This window comes from Pleurodeles waltl, chromosome 7 (assembly GCF_031143425.1).
Source record: "Pleurodeles waltl isolate 20211129_DDA chromosome 7, aPleWal1.hap1.20221129, whole genome shotgun sequence".
In the NCBI taxonomy this organism is placed as follows: Eukaryota; Metazoa; Chordata; class Amphibia; order Caudata; family Salamandridae; genus Pleurodeles; species Pleurodeles waltl.
Genome location: NC_090446.1, coordinates 1,044,780,980 through 1,044,808,554, shown reverse-complemented (window position 1 = coordinate 1,044,808,554; position 27,575 = coordinate 1,044,780,980). Strand labels below are relative to the sequence as shown.

Here is a 27,575-nt window from a genome sequence, read left to right as displayed (position 1 = left end):
TCTGAAGTCCTTTTGATTGGTCTGTGGAGAACCAGATACTTACCTCTCTTACCTTTTGAGGGACCTAGTTCCTCCAGCTCCTATCTACTGATTCCACTTCCTTGGGAGGGGGCCCAACTTTCAATTTCCATTATCTTAGTATATGCTTTGGTCCCCGCCAGGGCCTTCAGTACTTACTATTGCGTTCACCTTTTTCTATTGCCTTTTATGCTAATTCCTGACTCCTAATGTCTATATAATAGTGTGTTTATGTGAGAGAGGGCCTCTTCTTGACCCTCCACATTTTGCAGGATGTTGGTGTTCTAGAAATTGTAGATCCCTGGGTCCGTGGGCCAGAGCTCTTTCCCTAAATCTGTTGTGATGCATTAGCCCAATTGGATACACCCTTAGCTACCACTATAAGTCCCTAGGTCTCCAGTGGCATTGGGTACTATGGGTAGGCTCCTAACGGGAGCAGTACTGATTGTGCCACCCTCTAGCGCCAGGCATCCAGATGCACCCATTGCAGGCTGAGTGTTCTGGTGCAAACCTAAAATACAAACTCGACAATCACTGTTCTGGCAGACCTTACAGCCCTAAGGCAGGCTGCGCTGTATTATTTGTGAGGGCATAGCTGCATGAGCAATATGCCCCCATTGTGTCCTTGCCAAACCTAGGACATAGTGAGTGAACAGAGCAGCCATATTAATGCATGTGCTGGACACTGGTCAACATGGGTTTCCAACCTACATAATGGCCACTCTGAACCCTGGGTTGTTTGGAATCAAACAACTCATAATGATAAATCCAAATTGGTGCCATTATTGGATGTATCCCTAAATGTACCCAGGGGCCACCTTAGAGGTGCGCCCTGCAAAAGCGAACTATCCTGGCATGGTTGCTGGCTGGTCTTATCCAGCTGCCACCTCCAGATAGCCAATATACAAACCTTGGGGGAGAGGCCTGCCTCTCTGGTTTGTAAGATAGTGCCCTTCCTGGGTGGAGTAGCTAACACCCTTTCCCTCAGGAATATGCACTGGTCCTGGCAGTGAGCTTCAAAGGGCTTACTGCCCTTGAAACTCGACCCCCAGGCCTGCTGCTAGCAGTAGGTGGCATTCCCCTTTGCAAACCCCCACTTTGGCGGGGGCAAATCCAGGAAACCTAACAAAGGGTAGGAGGAGTGGCCTCACCTAGTATGCACCACCCCTAAGGTGTTGCCTGTGTGGTGGACCTTCATATTCAGTTTCCTCCATCTTGGAATGGAAGAAAATAGCCAATGAGGTTTAGGGAAGTGACCCTTCCCACAGGAAGTGGTCACTTTTGTGGGTATAGCTACCCAAAGGTAAGTGTCCCATTGGACACTACGAGGTTCCCCCTAAAATGCCCACTAAATTCAGTATTTAGTGGGCACCCCTAGACCAAGAAATCAGATTCAAAAGGACAAAGAAGACCAACACCAAAGAAGATCCAAAGCAAGAGAACTGTGGACCTGCTGCACAGAAAAAGGCTCCACCCAGAACCCGACCATCGCTGCTGCGGAGGAGCTGGACACTGGTCTGACCCTATGAAATCCAGGGGACCACCAGGCTTCACAAATCACCCCAGATCTCCCTTCTAAGTTGAGGCACCACTCAACCCCAAAGCAAGTACCAACAAGCCAGTGAGGTTCACTTCACTGACCGGCCGATATCTCCGCAACAAGAACTCGCAGCTGGACCCCACGACACACTGACGACAGCCCGGATGAGACCTACAAGTGTGCCAACTTTGGTAGCACTGCGCCCTACAGGTGCTGAGTCATGCCAATACCCCAGGTACTGGCCAGTGCACGGCGGGCTCCAAGAAAACTAGCTCCCCCAGAGCTGAAACTGGACCTGGAAAAAGACCCAGTCAAGCAACTTCAGCAACACCCCGGACCTCAAGCCAGAGTGCCTCCGTTGTCCTTTGAACCGCCCTGAAAGACACTTACCTCCAGCTCCAAAGGGCTCCATTGTGCACAGCTCCGGAATCACCAACTCACCCTGTGTCCAGCCGCCCTGTGCCCTGCAGCGAGGAACCAGCTGTGCTCCACGGGTCCCTAACCCCTTGCGACCTCGACAGCCCAAGGGGACCCCAAGGCACCACCTTTAAATTTGAAAACCATCTTCTTTTCCAGGTGGCCCCTCCAAGAGGCCCTGTGCCAAGAGACTTTCCTGCTCCGCTCCCGCCGGTACCGGGAGCCGCCTGAGGCTCTCCAGCTGGCACAAGGTCCCCACCGACTTCTTCGACCATCCTGCAGAAGAAGAGAGTGGTAACCCAACTGTATGATTTTTAATGCATTTTTAAAGGGGACTGCCTATTGATTCCTATGGTGCCTAATTACGCACAGAAAGACTAACTTTATTTAAACTTTGATAAATCATAACTCAAAAAGTACTTAACGTATCTTGACCATCTTGGTCTTAAAAATTATATACAAATTTTAAGTATTTTTTTAAATACATTGGTTTTGAGTTATTCCTTGTGTGTGTGTGTGTGGTGCATGATTGACACTGAGTACAAGAAATGCTTAGCAGTCCTCCAAGATTAGCCTAACTGCTTGGCCAAGCTACCTCAAAAATTAGAGCATTAGGTGATATAGTTTTTGCCTCTGGAAACCATTGTGTGGTTACCTGGACCCCCTACACAGTGTGCCTTGTTTGTACAGTACATAGGGAGCCAGCCTCCTACAGTTTACTTACCTCCTGTTGGGGTATTGCCTATATAGTAATTTGGCATTTGTGATACCAAAATAAAGTACCTTTATTATTATTTTTTAACACTGTGTGGTTCTTTCATATGTGTAAGTGCTGTGTGACTACAGTGGTATTGCATACGCTTTGTGTGTCTCCTAGATAAGTCTTGGCTGCTCAGCCACAGCTACCTCTAGAGATCCTGGCCTCCTACATACTGACTACACCCCACTAATAGAAGATATCTGGACCAGGTATATGTGCTCACCACACACCAGGCCAGCTTCCTACAATGAGAGCTTGGGTGACAGTTCTTCTGGTGCTGTTAGGTAGCAGCTTGAATATTTTTTCTCAGCATCCTTGGGGTGTAGAAGTAGGACATGGTGACTGAGCTGACTTGGGCAAACATGATTCTGAGGTTCACTGCTTGTGGGTGAGTATGGGTTCTGGAGGCCACCACGAGACATATCTTCCTAAAATCAAAATTTTGGTTTTGTCTTTGTCCATATTGAGGCAGTTGGACTTTATCCAGGAGGACACTTTGGTCGTGTACGAGTAGAAGTTATTGTTGCTGGGTGCTTTGTCACAGAGGGACAGTGTAAGTTGTGCTTTATCAGTGTAGGTGAGTATGTCAGTGTTGTGTGCACAGATTGTGTCTGCCAGTCGGGTCTGTAAGGAAATGCCTCCTTGGCATGGTTACCCCCTGACTTTTTACCTTTTGTTGATGCCAGTTATGATTCAAAGTGGGCTGGGACCCTGCTAACCAGGCCCCAGCACCAGTGTTCTTTCCCTAAACTGTACCTTTGTTCCCACAGTTGGCACAGCCCGGGCACACAAAGTCCCTTGTAAATGGTACCCCTGGTACCAAGGGCCCTGTTACCAGGGAAGGTCTCTGATGGCTGCAGCATGTCTTATGCCACCCTGGGGACCCCTCACTCAGCACATGCTCACTGCCTCACAGCTTGTGTGTGCTGGTGGGAAGAATATGACTAAGTCGACATGGCACACCCCTCGAAGTGCCATGCCCACCTCTCACTGCCAGTGGCATAGGTAAGTCACCCCTCTAGTAGGCTTTACAGCCCTAAGGCACGGTGCACTGTACCACAGGTTAAGGCATATGTGCATGAGCACTATGCCCCTGCAGTGTCTAAGCAAAACCTTAGACATTGTAAGTGCAGGGTAGCCATAAAGAGTATATGGTCTGGGACAGTGCTTAATTTGTGCTTGTTGTTTCCGGTGCGGAGCACCGGTACTTATTTTTGAGGCCCGGAGCTTATTTTTCTGCATCAGGCATTTCCTACGAGCAAAAGACACATATGGCAAAGGCGGAGGAAGTGAAAAAACGAAAAAGCATTCAAAAAGAAAGAGTAGAAGGCTGCAAGAGTGAGCTTAAGAGACAGGGAGTGGCTGTGAATGGTTTAAAGAGGCCCAAAAAGGTTTTAGGATTACGCTGCCTTGATGTTCTGTGTTTGCATATTTAATTGCAGCAACCATGTGTTTTACAGGAGAGCTTTGGGCACCAGCACGTTTTTATTTACAAATTAAGCACTGGTCTGGGAGTTTGTCAAACACGAACTCCACAGTTCCATAATGGCTACACTGAACTCTGGGAAGTTTGGTATCAAACTTCTCAGCACAATAAATGCACACTGATACCAGTGTGGGATTTATTGTAAAATACACCCAGAGGACATTTTAGAGATGCCCCCTGAATGCCAGTCCGACTCCTAGTGCGAGGCTGACCAGTTTCTGCCAGCCTGCCACAACCAGACGAGTGTCTGGCCACATGGGGTGAGTGCCTTTGTCACTCTGCGGCCAGGAACAAAGCCTGTACTGGGTGGAGGTGCTTCACACCTCCCCCTGCAGGAACTGTAACACCTGGCAGTGAGCCTCAAAGGCTCATGCCTTTTTGTTACAGCACCCAGGGCATCCCAGCTAGTGGAGATGCCCGCCCCTCTGGCCGGAGAGGATAATGAGCAAAACAAGGAGTTGTCACCCACCAGTCAGAGCAGCCCCTAAGGTGTCCTGAGCTGAGGTGACCCCTGCCTTTAGAAATCCTCGATCTTGAGTTTGGAGGATTCCCCCAGTAGGATTAGGGATGTGTCCCACTCCCCTCAGGGAGGAGGCACAAAGAGGGTGTTTTTGGCTCCCTCCAGGACAGTAGCCATTGGCTACTGCTCTCCTGACCTAAACACGCCCCTAAATTCAGTATTTAGGGGTAACCCAGAACCGAGGAAATCAGATTCCTGCAGCCTACACCAAGAAGAAAGACTGCTGACCTGAAAGTCCTGCAGAGACAACGGAGACGACAACTGACTTGGCTGCAGCCGTGCCGGCCTGTCTCCAGACTCAAAGAACCTGCACAGCGACACATCCAACAGGGACAAGCGACCTCTGAGGACTCCGAGGACTGCCCTGAACCTAAAGGTCCAAGAAACTCCTGTGAACAGCGGCACTGTTCACCAACAGCAACATCTTTGCAACAAAGAAGCAACTTTTAAGAACTCCCTCTTCCCGCCGGAAGCGTGAGACTTCACACTCTGCACCCGACGCCCCCGGCTCGAGCTCCAAAAAACTAACACCGCAGAGAGGACTCTCAGGACTGCGCCTTTGTGAGTAACCTGAGACGACCCCCCTGTACCCCCACAGTGACACAGGTAGGGAGGATCCAGAGGCTCCCCCTGACCGCGACTGCCTGGTAACAGATAACCCGACGCCTGGACCAAGCACTGCGCCCCCAGGACCGAAAGGAACCAACCTCCAGTGCAGGAGTGACCAGCAGGCGGCCCTCTTCCTAGCCCAGTCGGTGGCTGGCCCAAGAAGCCCCCCTGTGCCCTGCCTGCATCGCCTGAGTGACCCCCAGGTCCCTCCATTACTTTCTATAGCAAACCAGACGCCAACTTTGCACACTTCACTCAGCCGCCCTTGTGCCGCTGAGGGTGTGTTTTGTTTTCCTGTTTGTCCGTCCCCCGTGCCTCCCCCCCCCCAGTGCTCTACAAACAAAAAACTGGTTTGCTCCCTGAGGACGCAGGTACTTACCTGCCAGCAGACCGGAACCGGAGCACCCCTGTTCTCCGTAGGCACCTGTGTGTTTTGGGCCCTCCTTTGACTTCTGCACCTGACCGTTGCCCTGTGTTGCTGGTGCAGTGACTTTGGGGTTGCCTTGAGCCCCCAACGGTGGGCTGTCTATGCCCAGGAGACTGAACTTGTTAGTGCTTTACGTACCTCAGAAACTTAACCATACTTACCTCCCCCCAGGAACTGTGGATTTTTGCAGTGTGTCCACTTTTAAAATAGCTTATTGCCATTTTATCCTATACTGTGTGTACTACTGCTTTAATTCAAAGTCCCTTACTTATCTGTGTGGAGTACCTTGCATTTTATGTATTTACTTCAAATCTTGAATCTTGTGGTTCTATAATAAATTAAGAAAATATATTTTTCTATATAAAAACTATTGGCCTGGAGTTAAGTCTTTTGAGTGTGTGTTCCTCATTTATTGCCTGTGTTTGTACAACAAATGCTTAACACTACCCTCTGATAAGTCTATTTCTCGACCACACTACCAGAAAATAGAGCATTAGAATTATCTAATTTTGCCACTATCAACCTCTAAGGGAAACCCTTGGACTCTGTGCACGCTATCTCTCACTTTGAGATAGTTTATACAGAGCCAACTTCCTACAAGGCCATATATATGTTGAATAGGGTCAGGGTGAACAAAGATCTCTGCTGGACCCCACAAGCATGTTTCTGGGCTTTTGACGAGTATGGTTGTATGTTGACCATTTGGGTTCTCCTATTGAGAGAGGTGCAGATCCATTGGAGGGTGGGTTATTGGATCCCCCACCTTGTGCAGTCATTTGATCAGAATCGGGTGGGTACTGTTTTGAAGGCGGCAGTGAGGTCAAGTAAATTGAAGGCTGCTGTTTCTCCTCAGGATTATTTTGATGTTGTCCTTCGCTGCTAACAGTGCTGTCTTTGTACTGTTTTGGTCTGAATCATGGTTTCATGATGTTGAGGATATGGTGGTTGGCGAGGTGCCTATGATGGCTTTTTCTAGTTTCTTGGCTAGATATGGTAGGAGGAAGATAGGACAGTAGTTTGTGAGCTTGGTAGGGTCCAAAGGTTTTTTTGGGAACCTTGACTGCTGCATGCTTGCAGGCTTCCCAGAAGGTGGCTGTGTTAATAGAGCGTTTGAGGATGGAGCCTAGTGCTTTGCCAATTGGGGCTGAACCTTTGTTGTAAGTGTGGTGGGGGCAAGAGTCTGACAGTGGCCTGGAGTGGATGGTCTGCATGATTTCTGTGGTTTCCTCTGTGGTGATGGTATACCATTAGTTCAGAATGTGGCCCTTGTCTATTATCCAGAGAGTTGTTTGAAGGTTGATGTGGTCCAAAGTAAGCAGTATATGTTTGTGATCTTGCAGCAGGAAACATCTGAGTGGTTGTTCTTAACTTGGGGATATGTTGGTGATGGTTCTTGCTGGTACAGTGAAGTCCTTGATGGTTGCTCAAATTTCATTGCTGCTCTTCGTATTGTTGTTGATGTGTTTGACTAGGTTCTTCCTCTTGGTTTCCCTGATTTGAATGTAGCCTTTTTAGGTGAATTTGAACACTTCTTTGTCCTCTTCTTCCTCGCTCGTCCTGCACCTCCGTTCTAGTCGTTTGCAATGTGAATTTTTCATTCTGTGTTATTCTATCTACCAGCTGACGTGCAGTTGTGCTCTTACGAATTGGCTTTTTTGCCGTGGGGCCAGATGCAGGCTCCGAGGATGGAGGCCTTCTGCGTGGACACTCTTCTCACATCGCGTCAGCCGAGCGACGGGGCGAAGTCAGAGAACGATGGGACTTCTTCGACTTCTTCTTCTTACCTTGACCCGAGGATTTAGAAGAAGACTAGTGGTGATGACTCCATGACCGATCTCAAGACCTTCCTCTCAAGCAAGACCGGGACCTACGCACAGTCGAGTGCCGGGCGCCATTAGCTTTAGGGACCGCTCCCTCAAAGCCTTCAGAAGCATGGCCCGGTACTCGGAGTACGACTTCGGGCCGTGGTCGCGCTCGAGACACCACAGACAAACCTGATGAGGATCCGTCACAGACATCGTCCGATGATCGTCCTCGCATGGCTTGAACCCTATCTTCGGAGACATCCTCGACGCACCAAAGTTTCACAGAAAAAAAGTCAACAAAATTGTCGAATTCAGCCAAAAAATAGCCAGGGTAGCTCATCGGATGAGCGCGTGGTGCGGAAAGAAAAGAACTGATGTCACTGCGGGAGGGCGGCGTCTATATACTACTCCCGACGTCATCACAGCGACCATGATACCAACAATGCCCGCAGAGTCGACCAACACCACCTGCTGATGCGCAAGGGGATCCAGTCTGACACCTGGTGGAAATTCAAAGATAAGGAATCTACCAGACGTTTTGTTACCGAAGGTAAGTAACTTGTACTTCTAGTGTTGGTGGTTAGGGCTTGTCGCAGTGCTTTTTCTGTGGTGGGGAATGTTTGTTGAAAAGCTGGTCTTTCAGGTGACAGGAGTGATGCCGTTGAATTAGCTAAAGAAGGGCCCTGGGATATTTGGCCTTTGGGTGGGGACTGAGATATGTTGGGTGAGTCCGAGGTTTCCGAGGCTTTTGAGGACTGCGGCTGAGTTTGGGTCGATGAGCCATTAAGTAGGTCTTGGGTAAAGTGCGGTTTGGTGCAGAGGAAGAAAGAGCGGAATAGGGCATACAACGAAAACTGGTAAGGAGCTAAGGAGTGGTAGAGAAAGAGGGCGGGGGATGCAGAAAGGGCACAGAGAAGATGAAAACACAATAACGAGGCACAAAACGAAGCCAAGGCACCGGAACGTGACAAAAGCAATGAAAGCACTGACAAATATGGACACAGAATGGGACAAAACAGGCACAGAAGTTGAACAAATACAATGAAAACCCAGGCATAAAGTGTGAGAAAAGGGAGGCAAAAACAGGCACAAAAAAGGTGAAAGTAATGAAAAGATGAGTGAGAGCAGCGAGACTGATCGCACGAAAGAAAGAGTAGTAGTCTGAAATGAGAAAGATGCAGGAGTAAATGCCGTTCATTAGGCAGTGGCATAATAGCCAAAAGAGGAATCGGGGATCACTGCCGCAAAATCCCTGCTGGGGCAGTTTGAGTGTTTATTTCACGTAATTACATTTTTGGCATATCGTGTAAGTGTATAGGTATGTGTGTGTTTATATCTTCCGCATGTTAAATAAAAATATGGCAATCATGTTATGTGTTTTATTTTACAACATTTTTAGGCAAAGTTGAAAGCAGTCCAGGGCCTGAAATGAATAAACTTCGAACCCCAGAGAAAAAAACACCAGATTTGAAACAGGTTTGTTAGTAATGATTTTCGTGTAATATTTTTTGTGTGCGCACACTTTCAGTTGAGCTCAGTTTGAACTAAAATCTATTTTAGAATGTATTTTTAAATGTTCACTACTGTTGTACAACGCTGAAATTGATACTTGCATTCTTTTTGTCTGAATTCACAATTGTTCCAAATTACTTTGTATTTTAAACTTCACAACTGACATTCAAACCTGTTAACTGAATCGCAACCTACTGATTAGCTTTAGAAGTAAGCAATCTGTTGTAGGAATATGTTTATTGTCTAAGGTGATTCCTGCGGGTTCCTTGTAATGGTCCATGGTTGCCACTGTTTTTAGATTTGGTCTACCTAAAGAAGATAATGATTTGCACTGCTCAGATTTTTAGGTTTAGCTTGAAAGTGCAACTAGTTGAGGATCTATTTTTAAATATACATATTGTATTTAAAATATGTTATTAGGGGCTTCTTCCAGATATTGGCTTCTTTGGCTCCAAAAGCATCAGCCATTGGCCATTGGCTTAAGTTATTGCCAATCACATTGCATCATTTAAAAAAAAAAAAAAAACTGAAAGCAAATGGCTCCTGTGTCTTTCTGCTGGCTTGCGCATACGTTCTGACGTATGCATGTGTGAGTAGGTTGATGTGCTCACATCATTCCTCTTTTTAAAAGGTATTTTAAATTTTATGTTGGTGCACCACGGACTGCCTCTGTAAAGCACCCCCAAAAGCAGTTAGCAAAGCCAGTAGGTCCCAAATGTGAGAGTTGTTGGCTATGACAATATTTGTTTTACATTAACTCATGGAGTGTTTCCTTCTGCCTAAACTGGAGTGCTTGATGGGCAATTTTACATCTCAAAAATACACTCAGCTACTACATACTCAACATGCGTACATCACAGTATTTTTAAGCGACAATTGAGTTTCACTATGTTGATGGGTAAAATCCATGTGAAAGTATTCCGTGTTTCGCATGGTAGAGTGTGGTGTGGTGAGTAGCACTTTCAGTAGCACTTAAAACTATTAGCTGACAGGAGAATGAATTGTATGCATTGCTGTGATTTACAGCTTCTCACAAAAAGCTCGATCTTTATTCATGCGTATAAATTGGACAGTCTGGGGTCACGCTGATCATTGAGGTAGTGCTGATTAAAAACATTATTTCAGAAGTAATGTTGATCTTGCTGACACCGTTATTTATTTTATGGTTATATGCATGAGAATGTCATAATCTGCCCAACACATTGTTTTCATATAGGCGTTTAGATTACACAAAACAGATCTAGAAAGGCAGCGTATCAGCTTGGGATGTTAAGGGCAAACAAGCAGTGGTGACCCTCTTGGACTGGCTTTATTTTAGTGCTTTTGCACAGAAGCACACACTTACAGAAATGTATACATTCATGCACACTTACAGACAGAGCAACACACCTTCCAGTATCTATGTGAGCAAAGCCCAACACTTAAATGATCTGTGCCCTTTGGACATAAATGTTAAAAACTGGCAATACCAATTGGTTTGGCATATGTTCCTTTTGTGTCACTTATGGGTTTCGGTACTCAGTAAATCATTATATATGCACACAGTCACTCATCTTTGTACTCATGCATCCGTTCATCCATCTACTGACTCACATTTGCATTCACTCAACCACAATGAAACATTGATGCAACCCAATAAAACACACACAAACCCAACATATGCAATAAAAATAAAAGAACACATGTAGAAAAAAGATGACATGCTGCCATCTAAACATGGCGGGCATACACTTGTAATAACAAAACTAAACATATCTGATAGAGACTTCTAGTTGCAGATTCCTTACCTTAAAATTCTCCCTAGGCATCAGACTGGATCCGGAGATTTTTTCTTCGAGCAATGCCATGCGCGTTGTTAAGTGGCGTCGGTCAACTCCGCAGTCGTTGGCGTCGTAATCGCCGTGATGACGTCGAGAGTAGTACATAGATGCATCCTCAGCGCAGTGACGTCAGTTCTTTTCTTGTTGCGCCACAAGCTGATCCAGAGAGAGCTACCCTAGGTCAATTTTTGACCGACTTCAACTCTGCCAAGTTTTTGTGAAGTTTGTGGTGCTTCGAGGATGTCCCCGAAGACCGACTTCAAACCTTGCGAGGACTGACACTGCATGATGTCAGTGACGGATCTGCATCGGGTCTGTTTGTGGTGCCTGGAGCGCGACCACAACCTGAAGTCGCGCTCCAAGTGCTGGGCCATTCTCCCGAAGGCCTTGATGGAGCGGTCCGCAAGCTTGTGGCGGCCTGGCGCTCGTCTCTGCAAAGGTCCTGGTCTTGCTCGAGAGGAAGGTCTTGAGACTGGTCGTGGAGCCACCACCACTCGTCCTCCTCGAAGTCTTCGGTCAAGGTTAACAGAAGAAGTCGTAGAAATCCTGTCATCCTTCGACTTCACCCTGTCGCTCGGCTGATGCGACACAGGAGGAGTGTTGACGCTCAAGGCCTCCATCTTCGGAGCCTGCTTTTGGGACCGCTCCGCGCCTCCCTAAGTTTCCGGGAGCTGGTGCAACCCCTGCTCAAAGGAATTTTTTGAAGCCATGCACTTCATTTTTAGGCAGTCCGACCCTGCTACGAAGTCTTTGAGCCCAAAGGGTTTGGTTGGAGGGCCTTCGGGTTCTGCACTGGCAGCTCCGGCCACCGAAGTCTCCAACGGATCCTCTCTCTTATCCACACTGTCGACGGTCATACCATCAAGACCTTACCCGGCACCGGTTTCATTGTCGTCGCTCCCGACGGTGGTGCCCACCATTGACGTCGACCTGGTCCTGATCACGGACTACTCTGAGTCGGACTGGCAGGAATTGGGCAAGGCCAGTTGTCCGGATACCTCTCCAGGCGCTGGCATGCTGTGTCCTCCTACCGTAGCTACGGTAGAGTGAGCTACTTATTCCATGGTGGTCAGTAAGGCAGCTGAGGTCCTCGGCCTTGAGCTGCCTACTGTTCAGGTCAGGTCTAATCTCCTGAATGAGGTGTTTCAACCAGGGACTTCCACCTCTAAACTTCTTCTTCCATTCAATGAAGCCCTGACTGATGTCCTTTTGGGTACTTGGTCCAGACACAACCGGACGGCTCCTGTGAACATGACAATGGCATGCTGCCATCGGCCCGCCCCATATGACCCTAAATTGCTGTCCCAACACCCCACGCCTGAGAGCCTTGTTATCCAGGCATCCTCATCCTCGGGCGCATTTCCTTCCGCACCTCCGGATCGGAAATCAAAATGGCTGAAACAATTTGGAAAGAAGACGTTTTCTTCCTCCAGTCTTGCGCTGCGGTCAGAGGTCGCTGGTTCCTGTCTGATGCACGCTGTGCAGGTTCTTTGAGCCTGGAGACAGGCCAGTAGGGCTGGGGCCAAGTCAGTTGGTGTCTCAGTCGTCTCTGCAGGGCTTTCAGGTCAGTAGTCGTCCTCCTTTTTTCAGGTTGCAGGAATCTGATTTCCTGGGTTCAGAGTCACCCCTAAATACTGAATTTAGGGGGGTGTTTAGGTCTGGGGGGCAGTAGCCAATGGCTACTGTCCTGGAGAGTGGCTACACCCTCTTTGTGCCTCTCTGAGGGGAGGGGGGGCACATCCCTATTCCTATTGGGGGAATCCTACAAAAGCAAGATGGAGGATTTCTTAAGGCAGGGGTTACCTCAGCTCAGGACACCATAGGGGCTGTCCTGACTGGTGGGTGACTCCTCCTTGTTTTTCTCATTATCTCCTCCGGACTTGCCACCAAAAGTGGGGACTGTGTCCGGAGGGGCAGACATCTCCAGTAGCTGGGATGCCCTGGGGCGCTGTAACAGGCATTAGCCATTGAGGGCTCACCACCAGGTGCTTATAGTCCCTGCAGGGGGAGGTGAGAAGCACCTCCACCCAGTACAGGCTTTGTTCCTGGCCACAGAGTGACAAAGGCACTCACTCCATGTGGCCAGAAACCCATCTGGTTGTGGCAGGCTGGCAGGAACTTGTCAGCCTAACACTGGTGTTTGGACTTGTATACAGGGGGCATCTCTAAGATGCCCTCTGTGTGCATGTTTCAATGAATCCCACACTGGCATCAGTCTGATTTATTGTGCTGAGAAGTTTGATACCAAACTTCCCAGATTTCAGTGTAGCCATTATGGAACTGTGGAGTTCGTGTTTGACAAACTCCCATACCGTATACTCTTTATGGCTACCCTGCATTTACAATTTCTAAGATTTGGCTTAGACACTGTAGGGGCATAGTGTTCTTAGTGACTTAGTCATAGTGTTCTTATTGACTTAGTCATTTTCTCCTCACCAGCACACACAAGCCTAGAGGTAGTGTGGATGTGCTGAGTGAGGGGTCCCCAGATTGGCATAATACATGCTGCAGCCCTTAGAGACCTTCCCTGGCCGCTGGGCCCTTGGTACCAGAGGTACCAGTTACAAGGTACTTATCTGTGTGCCAGGGCTGTGCTAATTGTGGGAACAAAGATACAGTTTAGGGAAAGAACACTGGTGCTGGGGCCTGGTTAGCAGGATTCCTGTACACTTTAAATTACAACTAGCATCAACAAAAGGCAAAAAGTTAGGGGGTAATCATTGCCATGAGAAGCACTTTCCTACAATGATCCATTGCGAGATGGTTTGTTTCTGCACCGCCGACCGTTCTTAACCACAACATACTCGACAAAGAGTTTGTCGACACAGAACTGTCTTGTGCAGTCAATGTAAAATGACAACTTTGGGGGCATGGTCAGACATTGATGGCAGAAGTCTCTGTGTGAGGCTCCTGCCAGAGATCACCCACCCCATAGTATCCTGACACCCAACAAGCCCTGCTGCCTCCCAGATTACAGCCGACAGTACCTGGTGGGTTCCAGAAGAAGCAGAGTTGCAGGATGACCATGCTGCAATAAGCTTCACGACGAGAGCTGCCGGCGCAGAGGACGCCACCACACAGAGCTCAAAATGGTGACTGGGACCGCCTGAGCTGAGAAGCCCGACCCCGGTAGGAGTGTTGGATACCGGCGTTACCGGCCTGACTTTCCGACCGGCCATGGCGGGCTATTCACCAGTGACGGCCGCATAACTCCAACGGTGAAAGAGAGCTGGGGAGAGAGGCTTGACGCACAGGGACCCTGGTAGCGCTGCAGCAGGCAGACATCACAGCGTGCAGGGAGACGAGGTAGTCCCCACTCCTCGCCATCGGGAGAGGACATCACAGTGACTCAGCGGTGAAGGAGAGGCAGGCTACTGCACCTGGTGAGCCCAACAGCGGAATCCTAAACCAGGTGAGAGAGAAAGTGAAGGCTGGACATGAGAAAACTCCTGGAGGGAGTACTGCTGTGAATTGGACCACTGGCAGTCTAGTCTAAGGGCCTGAATAGCGAGCACTCCAGCAGCAGTGAACCCGCGTCTGCCATTTAGCAAGGGACTCTGAAGCCTCAGGATGTAAAGTAAAAAAAGACCTGGAGGCAGTGGGACACTGCGGAACTCTGGAAATTCGGGGGTCTGGCAAGGGAGAAGGGATCCCTCTACCCCTAATAGCTGACAGGCACTGAAGTGTGAACTACTTTCCTGTGGTTGTGGGCTGGGCGGTACCAGTAATTGCCACTGAGGTGAGTGGCATAGGCCACGGACAGTGACACTTGGTCCAGCCTAGAGCAGTTAACGGTGTCCAGAGGAGACCCAGGCATAGGAAATACAGGGCGCAAAAGGGACCCAGAGGCGAAGGAGGACACTACTGCGAGTATCTCGATTGCACATCAGGGAACTAAAAGAGCCCACCAAATGGAGGACTCTGGAGACCTGACCCCACCCTCCAAAACATCTTACAAGCCATAACAGCCTCCAGCGAAGGGAAAATAAACGTCTTAGCAACAGACTTAACTATACTCCGAGATGATCACTGCCGATCGGCGGAAAATCTTTCCACGGCAGAGAAGCAAACTAAAGAGGTCCTACCAATAATCAATGACACGACCAAAACTATTCATAAGATGGAGAAGCTAATTCACGCCTTGGTACTAAGAGCAGAAGACGCAGAAAATCGATCAAGAAGAAACAATATCAGTCTGATTGGCTTACCTGAGCGCATAGAAAAGAACAATATGGTGGAGTTTCTGGAATGCTGGCTTAAGGAGGCAGAGGCGGAGGACGGACTCTCACCTTTTTTCGCCCTAGAGAGAACGCACAGGGTCCCAGCGCACCTTCCTTCTCCGGGAGCTCCACCAAGGCCGGTTGTAGCACATTTACTGCACTATAGAGACAGAGACTACTTGCTGAGTCAGATGATGAAGATCGGTAACTGCCCAGTGGAAAATAGCACAGTCTGCATTTTCCCAGACTTTTCGTGAGAAGTTCAGAAACAAAGGGCCACCTTCGGAGAGGTTAAACAAAAACTTTGGCAAATTGGAATACAATATGGGATGATGTTCCTGGCCCGATTAAGGGTGAAGACCAAAGAAGGAAAGCAATTCTTCACCTCACCCAAGGACATATGGCAGTGGATAGACTCTCACTCACCGACTAGCAAGGACAACAACCCAGGTAACCCGCAGCAATGGCAACATAGACGACCCCAGCATAAACTAACTCACAGACCATCAACCCCTTCTAACAGAGAGGTGCATGAGAAACGCCAAAAAGTAATGGAAGCAGTGGCTTCCCTACGCGGTACGGGCCTCTGCCGCTCTCCAAGGTGACGCCAGGGACGTCGGGCTGCATCATCGGATTCCCTCCCTCCTAGATCCCTAGGAGAAATGTGTCCACGCCAAAAAGATGCTAATACCTGTCCAGGAGATATCCATTTGGCACAGAGAGACTGATGGAGTGGTATTGGAAGAGGGGGCCGGGCAAGGCTGCGCACTCACGAAAGAAAGATGGGAGGGGGATACAGGCGATAGGGCAACATCCTCTAAACGATCTAGAGGACCGCTCCCAGATTCGTAAGACTAGTTTACATCATTTTTGGGTTTGGATGAGAGGTGATAGCCCTTTTGTCCAGGGGAAGGGGAGTTGGAAAGTTAATTGTTGGGTTGGTTATATAGGGAAACATGAGTCACACGATTTGTTAAAAACATAACCCATGCATGAAGTGCAAAGAGCTTCACCTGAAGGAATTGGGGTGGAAAGGGTGGATGCAGTGACGCTTGTGAACGAGGCAGAAATATGGCTACATTAGAACAATATAAATTCATTACATGTAATGTCCGGGGTATGCACACAATGGCTAAAAGGTATAAGATCTTCTCATACTTACAGAGGAGGGGAGCTCAGGTGGCAAAGCTACAAGAAACACACTTAACACAAGCAGATGGGAAGGCTATACAGAAAAGTTGGAGGGTCAGGCATACTTCACCACTTAGTCCCCTTATGCCAGGGGGGCCCCCGATTTGGATACGAGCCTGGTTCCGTTTCAAACACTGGACAGTTTCATGGACCCAGACGGGTAATACGTGTCTGTGCGAGGGAGATTAGAGGGCTGGAAGCTAGTCTTGGATAATGTCTACGCGCTTAACTCAGACCAGGGGAAATTTTTTGCAAAACTCTCTGCCATCTGGCCCCACACCTACTACAGTCAATAGTGCTGGGAGGGGTTTTTAACTGTGTGGCAGACCCCACTATGGACTGATCCCACCCCCCACTGAATGACTCCCCAATAACAAGGGTAGCAGGGCAATTTACAACCTGTCAATCCCATTGGGGTCTGGTAGGTGCTTGTCCAAGACTATACCCAAATGCCAGAGACTACTCCTATTTTTCCTACTTAAATGAACTACATGCACGTCTGGACTTATTTCTTTGCACCCCAGATATACATAATGCTGAATATTTGGCCCACACCATTTCAGCCCTGTATTGCTATCGTTGAACCGGGGCCTATCCTCTCTCACATTCCCACATGGAAATTAAATAGGAATCACTGGAGGAGACACAATACCGGGGGAGGTGAGACAGCAAATTGCCCAATTCTCATGGACAACGATGCCACAGCCAGCAGCCCACTAACAGAATGGGATGCTTTTAAGGTGGTACTGAGGGGGAGGTGCATAGCGGGCTCGGTCGGAGTGAGGCAAACATTAATTAGGGGCACAATAGAGGCAGATGTCAAACTGAGAGAGGAAGAAACAAATATAACAGAGCAACCAGATCGTCAGCATAGAATATTAGAATGAAAAGACACAGTGGCGGAACATGTTGAGCATCTCCGTTGCTTCGATTATAAGAATTATATAAAAAGGGCTCATGCAGAGAGACTTAAGTGGGGGCCGTATGCTGGCATGGGTGGCATCACCAACCAAGAGAGGAACAATTATCATGGAGGTGAAAACGGGCACAGGGAACAGTCTTCACAAACTGGAAGAGATTAATGCTCACTTCTTGTCCTGTTATAAGAGACTATATAAAAACGCCCTTCAGTACAATAAGGAGGCCATAGAAGTAAACTTGAAACAAATGCCATTCACTGCACTTGCACCAGAAGTGGCAGAGCAGCCTGGGGAAGCCATTACACTACAGGAGATCGTGGGACATTAAGGACTTAGCTAGGGTTAAGACACCAGGGACTGACTGCTTCCCAGTGGAGTTTTATGCCATGTACGCTGACCTGTTGGCCCCAAAGTTAGAAGCCCTCTAAAAGGCTGCAAAGGAGAGGGGGCTATTGCTGGGAACCACAAGGGAGACAGTGGTAATACCCCTACTAAAACCTGGCAAAGACCTGACAGAATGAGGGCCATATAGACCATTGTCAATGCTGAATCTGGACTATAAGATTCTTAGTAAGATCTTAGCAACAAGACTTCTCCCTCATATGACGCATTTGATGCACCCAGACCAAGCAGGTTTGTCCCAGGACGGAATACTGCTGGTAACATATGCAGACTACTAACGGTGATGAGAGACCTCTCCTATGACTAAACACTAGCAGGTGTGCTGACAGTGGACATAGAAAAGGCATTTGATAGTCTTGAATGGTGCTTTCGTTATGCGGTGATGGCAAAGTTGGGATTAGGACAAGACTATATTGCATTGGTACGGCTATCCTACACTGACCCAACAGCTAGTGTCTGCTCTTGTCGGACAATATCAGATAGATAAGCAGATGAACGGGGCACCAGGCAGGGCTACCCTCTATCTCTGCTGTTCTCGATAGCCATGGAGACACTGGCAGCCATGGCTCACCAGGAGAAGGGGGCCAGGGGATAGAAGCAGGTGGGGAGTGGCTGTATGCAGATGACCTGCTCATTTTCTTGAGGAATACACATAGGGACCTACCGAGGGCCCAACTCATGCTGTCCAAATTTGGGGCCATGTCGGGACTCGCTCGGAGTAAACTGGCAGAAGGTATTCGACATCACTTGCATGCGGGATTAGTGGATCCCCAAACACATACCTCTTGTACCTATCTAGCGATTTTGAACAGGCACGGTAAAGGCCATCACAAACCAATATAATAGGATATGAACGGATACGGCCCTCCCGTTGGACTCCTTGAGGCTTAAATGAGAGGAGGATTTAGGAACCTGCATCCCAGATAAGTCTTGGGAACTATACTAGAAGGAACCCCTAGAGTGTTGAGAAATGCTAGATTTAAGTTAATAAACATTTACATGTTACACAGGGCATACATGACTACACGTCAGATTAACAGGCATTTCAACACGGAAGGGGCGGAATGTCAAAGATGCGGAGTCCTAAGAGCATAATTTAAGCACATGTTTTGGGACTGCCCACAGATTAGGACATTCTGGGGAGGACTGACACAAAAGGTGGCAGATACGATAGATAGGGAAATCCCTTGCACAATGGGTCATTGTTTACTTGGATGGTTCCCACATGCATCTAAGATGAAGGTCAGAAGCAGATTCCAAGACATAACTTAAATCCTAGCCAAGAGGGAAATTGCCATGATCGGGAAGAACCCGATCTGTCCGAAGGTAACCAGCTGGTACAGGGCACTAGAAAGATGGGCTGTCTGTGAAGGAGATGCCCTTCTCAGGGAGTCCAAAAGGGGAATGAGACCCTGGTGGAAAACATGAGGGAGGTGACCTGAACCCTCAAATAGTAGCTGCTCAGACCGGACCACCTCACAATTGAAAATAAGGGCACATCTGACTAAAATAACCTATCCACATGAAACCGAGACACAGCAGACCTCATCACACACTACACCTCACGCAACTTTAAACATGAATCAGGGATGGGGGGGGAGGAAAGTTGGGGAAGATGAGTGGGGGGGGATAACAGACACTCTTTAAATAACCAGCAAGGCGAAAAGCCACTGAGGAAAAATAAACAAACAAAATCTGTATGCTGGAAAATATATGTCGACCTATTAATGTATAATTACTTACATGTTGTAATTGCTAATAAAAATTTGTTTTTGAAAGAAGATGGTAGAGTCAATACTCTTCTTTGGAGGGGTGCTGAGAAGCATAGAAAGTGGGCAAGGTGACAGATTGGTTCAGATGGAATGGTGTTACTACTTTTGGCAGGAAAGAGGCCCTAGATGGACGCCTGGCTGTCAGAATAACATTGCACACTTTGGGAGGAAGGTCAGTGTGGGAAAGTACCAGATTTCTAGCATAGTTACCTGCACTTTTTGCCTGATGTCAGTGTGTTTAGACTGTAGTCACTGGAAGCCTCCTAACCAGGACCCCAGTGTACGTCCTCTCTCCTCCAAATTTGGTTGCTGTTAATCTTTTAACATCCACAATTGGCATAATGGGGCACCTATATAAGTCCCTAGTATATGGTACTTAGGTACCTAGGGGATTTGTACACTAGGGGTCCCCCAGGGGCTGCAGCATTTATTGTGCCACCCATGAGTGTCCATGCAAACTGTCTCTGCAGACCGGCCATTCGAGCCTGCCTGAAATGATGCATGCACTGTTTCACAACAGATATAAGGCTTGACTTGTATTGTGGTCACTGCACTTAGACACTGAAAGTTATCCCTCTGGAAGGCCCTTCAGCCGAAAGGCATGGTGCATGTCCTTACGTTTAAGGGTACCCTTGCATGAGAAGGGTACCCCTACAAACCCCAGACTCCATTCCCTGGGCTTTGTTAATGTGGGGAAGCCATCTTAAGGTATTTACTTGACACTGGTCAACACAAGTGGTCAAACTACATAGTGGCTTCTCCGAACCTAAGTATGTTAGGTATCAATCATGTTAGAATCATGCAACTACACCGATTCCAGTGCTAGTTGCATGATCCCCTGTACTCTGGGGGTTCCTTAGAGGATCCCCCAGTTCTGCCAGAGCAGCATTACAGGGTATGGCTACCAGCCTGTGCTGCAGTCGACACCAGACACTCTTCTGCCCTCCTGCTGGTGAGCCTGGCTCATGCAGAAGAAGCCAGAACAAAGGATTTCCTGCAAGGGAGAGGTGTGAACACCCCCCTGTATATTAGGTGTAGAAGGGCTGTGGTGAGGTGGCCTCTCCACGCCATCAGACTACTTTGAAGGGCACATTTGGTACCCTCCTTCCATAATCTGGTTTGCACTAGTTCAGGAACCCCCGGTTCCCGCTCTGGGGCAAAACTGCACAAAGGACAGGGGAGTGACCACCCCCATGTCTAGCTCCTCCCCTGGGGAGGTGCACATAGCTCTGCCACGTGCCCATTTGATTCTGCCATCTTGAAAGCAAGAGGGCACAGGCCCCTGGGAGCATCGGACAAGTTAGGCCAGGTAGATGACATCCCTGCCCCCCTGTGATAGGTGGGTCACTTCAGAGAATGACTAACCCCCTTTTAGGATTACGTAAGGGCTCCCCTGAGGGTGGGTCCTCAGATTCTTGGAGCAAGACTCTACAAGGAACTCTCTGCAAGACATCGTCTGCTCCTGGCCTCTGAAACTGCTGCTGGTCTGCTTTGGAACCGAAACTCATCTGTTTCTGGTGGGAAGGCTCCCATTGCAACATTGTTTCTTCGGCTCCTGCAAGAATTCTGCAACATCCAAGACTGTGCATGTTCCAGGGTCACAAGGACTCTGTTTGCACCTGGAAGCACGAAGGAATCTCCCTTGGAGTGAAGGAGTCACTCCCCTGCATCAGAAGGCACCTCAAGACAACATCGACCCACTGGTGGGGTCTGCTGTCCCACATACATCGAAAAGCTCTGCATCACAGCTGGTGGGTCTGTGGCCTCCCCTGGGTCATGTTTGCCTTCTGACCAACGTGGTAGTCTCTGGGCCCCTGCTCCTGCCACAGGACCGAAACCCCAGTGCACTGCAACTGGTGCTCTTGCCAAGGCTTGTTGACTCTTACTCCAGGAGCTCTTCAGGCGTCGAGAAGCCCCAGCCTCCAGCACTCTGCAACTCAAAGACCAACCCCTGTCCTGCATCTCCTGAGACATGGGACTTCTGTTTTGTTGTGCTGCCGAGACCTCCTTGTGACTCCCTGTGTCCTTTGCCTGTGGGTCACTTGTGGGGGCTTCAACGACATCTGTTGCCCTTCCTGCGTTCTGAGCACCAGCCCTCACTCCCACCTCCATGGTAGTCTCCTGGACCTTGCAGGTCCCCAGAATTTTGCAAATACATTTTCAGCTCCTGCGTGCATTTGCCACTGCTTGTTGGTGGCCTCACTGGTCACTGACCCTCCTGCAATCCGGCAAGAGAGCTCCTAGGCAGATCATGGGATCTTAGGCAGCTCCTGGGCCCCACAGCAGGACTTCTTCATCCGCTGACTTGCAGGAACCTCACACCTCTGTGAGGGTGGGCATTACCACCTGCACCACTGGTGCCTCTCCAAGGTTGCCGGACTATGTCCCCTTCCTTTTCAGGTCCTCAACATCTGGAATCCATCCCTGGGTTCCACAGGCCTAGTCCACGGGTCACAACAGCAGCTGGACAATCCGAGGCTTCCACTGACTTCATAGAGATTCCCTTCTCCCCTCTGCATCCAGGCCCCTGGTGTAGGTTCTCCAGTCTTCTGGGTATCCTGGGGTGGGGACACTCTCCAACCTTCCACTTGTCTGTTGATTTCCTCGGGGTCCTTTGGGAAGGGTTCAGAAACACACAAAGTCCAACCACTACTTCCTTGTGTTAGCCTATGGGACGACTGGTTAGGTAACCCTTCTGCACCTAGTCACTAGAAACACCTGTTCTACTTACCCTCTGGTGTTATCACCTTTCCCTAGCTCCTAGCTAACTACTATACTCACCCTCCTTGGGTTCACTCGTTCACATTCCACTCACTTAGTATATGGTTTACCCCCATTACACCTCTACAGTCCCTGTACATTTTATGCTATTTCTGCTGGTTATTTTGTGTATATATTGTGTGTAGATATCTTCGAAGTAAGATATACAAACACTAGTCTAGTATGAGTGCTGTAATAAAGAATCCTTTATTTCTGCAACACTTGTGTGGTTCTTTCTTATGACTGAATTACTGTCTGACTACTGTGGTATTGTAAGTGCTTTATATTCTTCCTGGATAAGCTTCAGCTGCTCACCACAGCTATGCTTAGAGAGCTTTTGCTATCTGGACACTTATTCACTATCATGAAAGGTTGCCTGAACTCAGTATAGGGTACAATACCATAGGTGTTCACCATAAACTGAGCCAGCCTCCTACAGTCAAAAGCTGTCAACAGTTGCCGTTCAATCTCCACGCAATAAGGAGGAGAGTTGTCAGGGTTGGGTGGAGGACCCTCCCCTACTGCTGCAACAGAAGATCCTGAGGGGAAACCTGATCAGAGGATCGATTGTCATGTTCAGAAGCTCGGGATACCAGACTCTTTGGGCACATCCTGAATCCATAGTGGGCAGAGGCACCTGGAAGCATCTGAATGACCAGGTCAGGCAGGTGATGTCACAGCCACCTCCTGATAGGTGCTTCCCCTCTTAGGTGACCAATCCCCCCTTTAGGGCTACTTAGGGTCTCCCTCTTGGGTGGGTCCTCAGACTCGGCTTGCAAGATTCTAGCAGGACTCCTCTGCAACCTCTCCTTCAACTTCTGGCCACTGGAACTGCAACTGAACCCTCCAGGAACTGACAATCTGCATTCACGGCGAAGACTTTGTTTGCAACATTGTATCCAAGGCTCCTTTCAGCTTCTGCAACATGTCCCCGGCTGTGCATCCTCTGACGGTGACAAGTCTTTAGTCTGCACGAGAAGAAAGAAGGAATCTCCCTTGAAGTGAAGGAGTCACTCCCTTGCATCCGCAGGCATCATCAGCAACGACCACCGGCTGCGTGGATCTCCTCTCATCCTGAGATGCGTGGATCCCGCATCACGGGTGGTGGTCTGGAGTAGTCCTCTTGGTCCTCTCTGCCAGCTTTGCAACTTTGATGGAGGTAAGCCCTTGCCTTCCCACGCAGGACAGTACCTCAGTGCACCGGGTCTCTTGCAGTTAACCAAGGCTTGTTGGGATCTCCTCCAAGGGATCTTCTCAGGTTCCGTGTAGCCCTAGCCCTCTTCCCTGTGACGCACAGCCCTCTGCATGCTTCTCCTGCGGCGTGGGACCCTTCTCCAGTTGTCCTGCGTGAACTCCTTTGTGACTCCTGGTTCCTCATCGAGTGGGTTCCTGTGGGGGCTGCCTTTTCTTCTGTGGACTCCCTGCCTTGCTAAGGGTCCCCCCAAGGCTCCACGTGTGAGGAGTCCTGGACCTTGCTGGTCCCCGGCAGCTTCACATTACTTCATTGTGACTTCTGCCTTTGCCAAGGCTTGGTGGTGGCTTTTCCACTCCACTGACCGACCGCAATCTTCCATCCAGTGTGGGACGTCAACTGCAATCTCCAGGAAACCGTCACCGACTCCAGGGCTGCACTGCTGACCATCGTCATCCTACCGTCAACCAACTCCTGCAACCACGGACGCATGGGTAGTGGCTCCTGCCACCACCGAACATTCCTACGACTTCTGCACTTGGTCGCCTTCTTCCACAGGTCTTCCTCTTCAGGAATCCACCGCTGGTTTCTTGAAGTCTTGTCTGGGTGTTGCATTTTCTTCTTTTTAGTTCTTTGTGGTGATTTGGAGAAAACCCAGTAACTTACTCCTTTCTTCCTGGTCGCTAGGGGGCACTGTAGTACTTACCTTTGGGGTTTCCTAGTTCCTCCAGGTCCCCTCTACAAATGACAGTTACCTAGGTGGGGGGTCCTGCATTAGCATTCAATTTTTTTTGTAAATGGTTTGGACTCCCATTAGGATCACTATTGTCTATTGCACTTTTTCTACTGCTTTTTATGCCTATTTCTAATTACTAGTGTACAATATCTAGTGTGTTACTTACCTCCCATTGGAGGATTGCCTCTCAAGTGCTTTTTGGTAATTGTGTCACTAAAATAAAGTACCTTTGTTTTTGTTAAACTGAGTGTTTTCTTTCATGTGTGCAAGCGATGTGTGACTAGAGTGGTACTGCGTGAGCTTTGCATGTCTCCTAGTTAAGCCTTGGCTGCTCATTCACAGCTACCTCTAGAGAGACTGGCTTCTAGACACTGCTCAGGTGTCCAGAGCTGAGGTGACTGCCTCCGATGCCAGTTCTGAATTTATTGCAAAATGCCCCCAGAGAGCATCTTAGAGATGCCCCCTGTATGTTAACCAAACTGCTAGTGCAGGACTGACTGACTGACTGGTCTGTGCCAGCCTGCCACTTTCAGACAAGTTTCTGACCACGGGGTGAGAGCCTTTATGGTCTCGATGGTCAGAAACAAAGCCTGTCCTGGGTGGAGGTGCTTCACGCCTCCCCACTGCAGGAACTGTAACACCTGGTGGAGAGCCTCAAAGGCTCAAGCCTTGTGTTACAGTGCCCCAGGGCACCTCAGCTAGTAGAGTTCCCCACCCCCCCGGACAAAGCCCCACTTTTGGTGGCAAGTCCGGGGGGAAAATTAGGGAAAACAAGGAAGAGTGACCACCCCAGCTAGGACCACTCCTAAGGTGTCCAGAGTTGAGGTGACCCCCTCCCTGTAGAATCCTCCATCTTGAGTTGGAGGGCATGGACCAATAGGGTTAGGATTGTGTCCCCCTCCCCAAGGGAGTGGACACAAGAAGGGTGTAGCCACCCTCTAAGGACAGTAGCCATTGGCTACTGCCCTCTGACCCTTGTAACACCCTAAATCCAGGATTTAAGGGCTCCCCAGACCCAAGTCGTCAGATTCCTGGCTACCTGACAAGAAAGTAGAAGGACTGCTAAGCTGAAATCCCAGCAGAGAAGAAGAAAGATGACAACTGCTTTGGCTCCAGCCCCACCAGCCTGTCTCCTGCTTCAAATAACCTGCAAAAGAACACTGACACAACCAGCGGGACCAGCGACCTCTGCCAAGCTCCAGAGGACTATCCTGCACCCAAAAGGACCAAGAACTCCCGTGGACCGCGGCCATGTCCAAGAAGAAACAACAACTAAGTACTCCAACATCACTCCGAATGCGTGAGTCCTAACCACTTTGCACCCGACGCACAGGGCCCGTTTCCAGATGGCCCAACCAGCTAGACAGGATCCCCAGGCAATTTCGAGCAAGTGCCCACCCTGGATTGACCTCTCCACCCTTCCACAAAGAAGCCTGCAGAGGGAATCACAAGGACCCCTCTGACCGCAAAAGCTCCGGATGAAGATATCCGCTGCCTAAAGACCCACTGCACCCGTAGCCCCCAGGCCTTGGAGAACCTGACCTCCAGTGCAGCAACGTTCAACAGGCAGACCTCCTCCCTGTACAGCCTGAGGTTTGCCCGAGACAACCTCCTGGACCTCGCCTGCAGCCTCTCAGTGACCCCAGGGGGTCCCCTCAGAGAGAATCATTGGAGATCCGACATCTTGTTTGCATCCGGCCTCCCCAGTGCCGCAGAGGGTGCGTGTTCGGTGCCTACTTGTGGTCCCCCAGTGCTCCTCTAAACCCCCAAGGTCTGACCTCCGAAGACGTGGGTACTTACCTGCCTGCAGATATGAGACCGAGTGCCCCCAGTCTCCTTAGGAGCCCATGTTAATTTTGCCTACACTTTGACCTCTGGACCCATGTTGCTGGTGGAGGAGGTTCGGGGTTAACTTGAACCCCACCTTGTGGACTTCCTAGCCCCCAGAACTGGAACTGGAAGACAAGTGCTTACCTGTAAATGATACTTACTTTTCTTCCCCCCCCAGGAACTGTTTCTGAAAATTGCAGTGTCCATTTTTAAAACAGATTATAGGCAATATTTCAAAAACGGTATAACTTATCGATTTCAAACAAAGTACTATTGATACATATGTGAAATACAAATCTATTGAATTACTTACCTGCAACTTGAATATTGTCGTTCTAAAAACAAATTAGAAAATATATTTTTGCTATATAAAAAACATTGGTCTGGAGCTCAAGTCATTGAGTGTGTGCTTCTATTGTCTGTGTGTGTACAACAAATGCTTTGCACTACCCTTTGATCAGCCTAACTGCTCAACCACACTACCACAAAATAGAGTATTAGCATTATCTACTTTAGCCTCTGTTAAGCCTCTGGGGAACCCCTGGACTCTGTGCACACTATGGGGGTCATTATGACCCCGGCGGTCGGAGTTATAGTGGCGGTAGTACCGCCAACAGGGTGGCGGTATATACCGCTATATTATGACATTGGCGTAACACACCGACCACCAGGCTTAAAACTACAGTCTCCAGCCCAGCGGCTGTCCCTAGGCCGCCCACGGGAATATGACCCCGCCCACCACCAGGGTTTCCGTGGCTTTCTTACCCTGAAAACCATGGCGATAGGCACTATTAGTGCCAGGGAATTCCCTCCCTGGCACTGATAGGGGTCTCCTCCGCCCCCCTAACAGCTCCCCAGGATCCTCCACACTCCCTTCCAAAACCCCCAACATACACACACTTACATGCACAGACATACACTCGCATACACACACATACCCACATTCACCCACACGTGCATACATCCATGCACACACATCCACACACACACTTAAATACATACAAGCACACACGCATTCACACAACACACCATACATGCACACTCACATCCATTCATGCACACATGCGGACCTGCCCCACATCTGCATGCACACACACATCCACCCCCACACACACACACACACACACACAACACCTCCCACCCACCCCTGTCGGAGCACCTGACATACCTGCTTGCATGTGTCATCATACGGTCTGCGGCGGTCTACTGGTGTGGCGCTGCTGCTGGCAGCAGCTCCACTTTACTGCCGCCATGACCATAGCCGGAATTCTGCCAGCCTTCTGGCAGAATTCCAGCTACGGTCATAATATAGCGGTCGGGTGGTAGCCACGGCAACAATCTTTTGGCGGGTGTCGCCGTGGCGGTAGGCGTCATTTACCCCGAATGTCATAATGAGGGCCTATATCTCATTTTGATATAGTATATACTTAGCCGGTTTCCGACATTGGTGGTTCAGCAGTGGTGTCTATGACTTTGTATTTGCTGGACTACTCAGCCAATACCTGATCACATGACTAAATACCAAAATTGCCTTTAGATAACTGATTTTTTAGTTTAGCATATTTTTCTACATTTGTAAAGTCCTCCTAGGGCTTTGGTTAACTCCTCCTATCATTTCATTTTAGATCTAAATGTTAT

The 27,575-nt window shown here is 49.0% G+C and overlaps 1 protein-coding gene across 8 annotated transcripts in view; it reads left to right on the top strand.

The window, feature by feature from the left end:
- Nucleotides 1-27,575, top strand: part of HELZ (helicase with zinc finger) — a 1,413,339-nt gene that overhangs the window by 1,152,131 nt on the left and 233,633 nt on the right. For all 8 annotated transcript variants that reach the window (XM_069199901.1, XM_069199892.1, XM_069199898.1 and 5 more), the window contains one exon: nucleotides 8,982-9,058. In XM_069199901.1, the coding sequence (XP_069056002.1) occupies nucleotides 8,982-9,058 (77 nt within the window). The remainder of the gene's footprint in view (nucleotides 1-8,981; nucleotides 9,059-27,575) is intronic.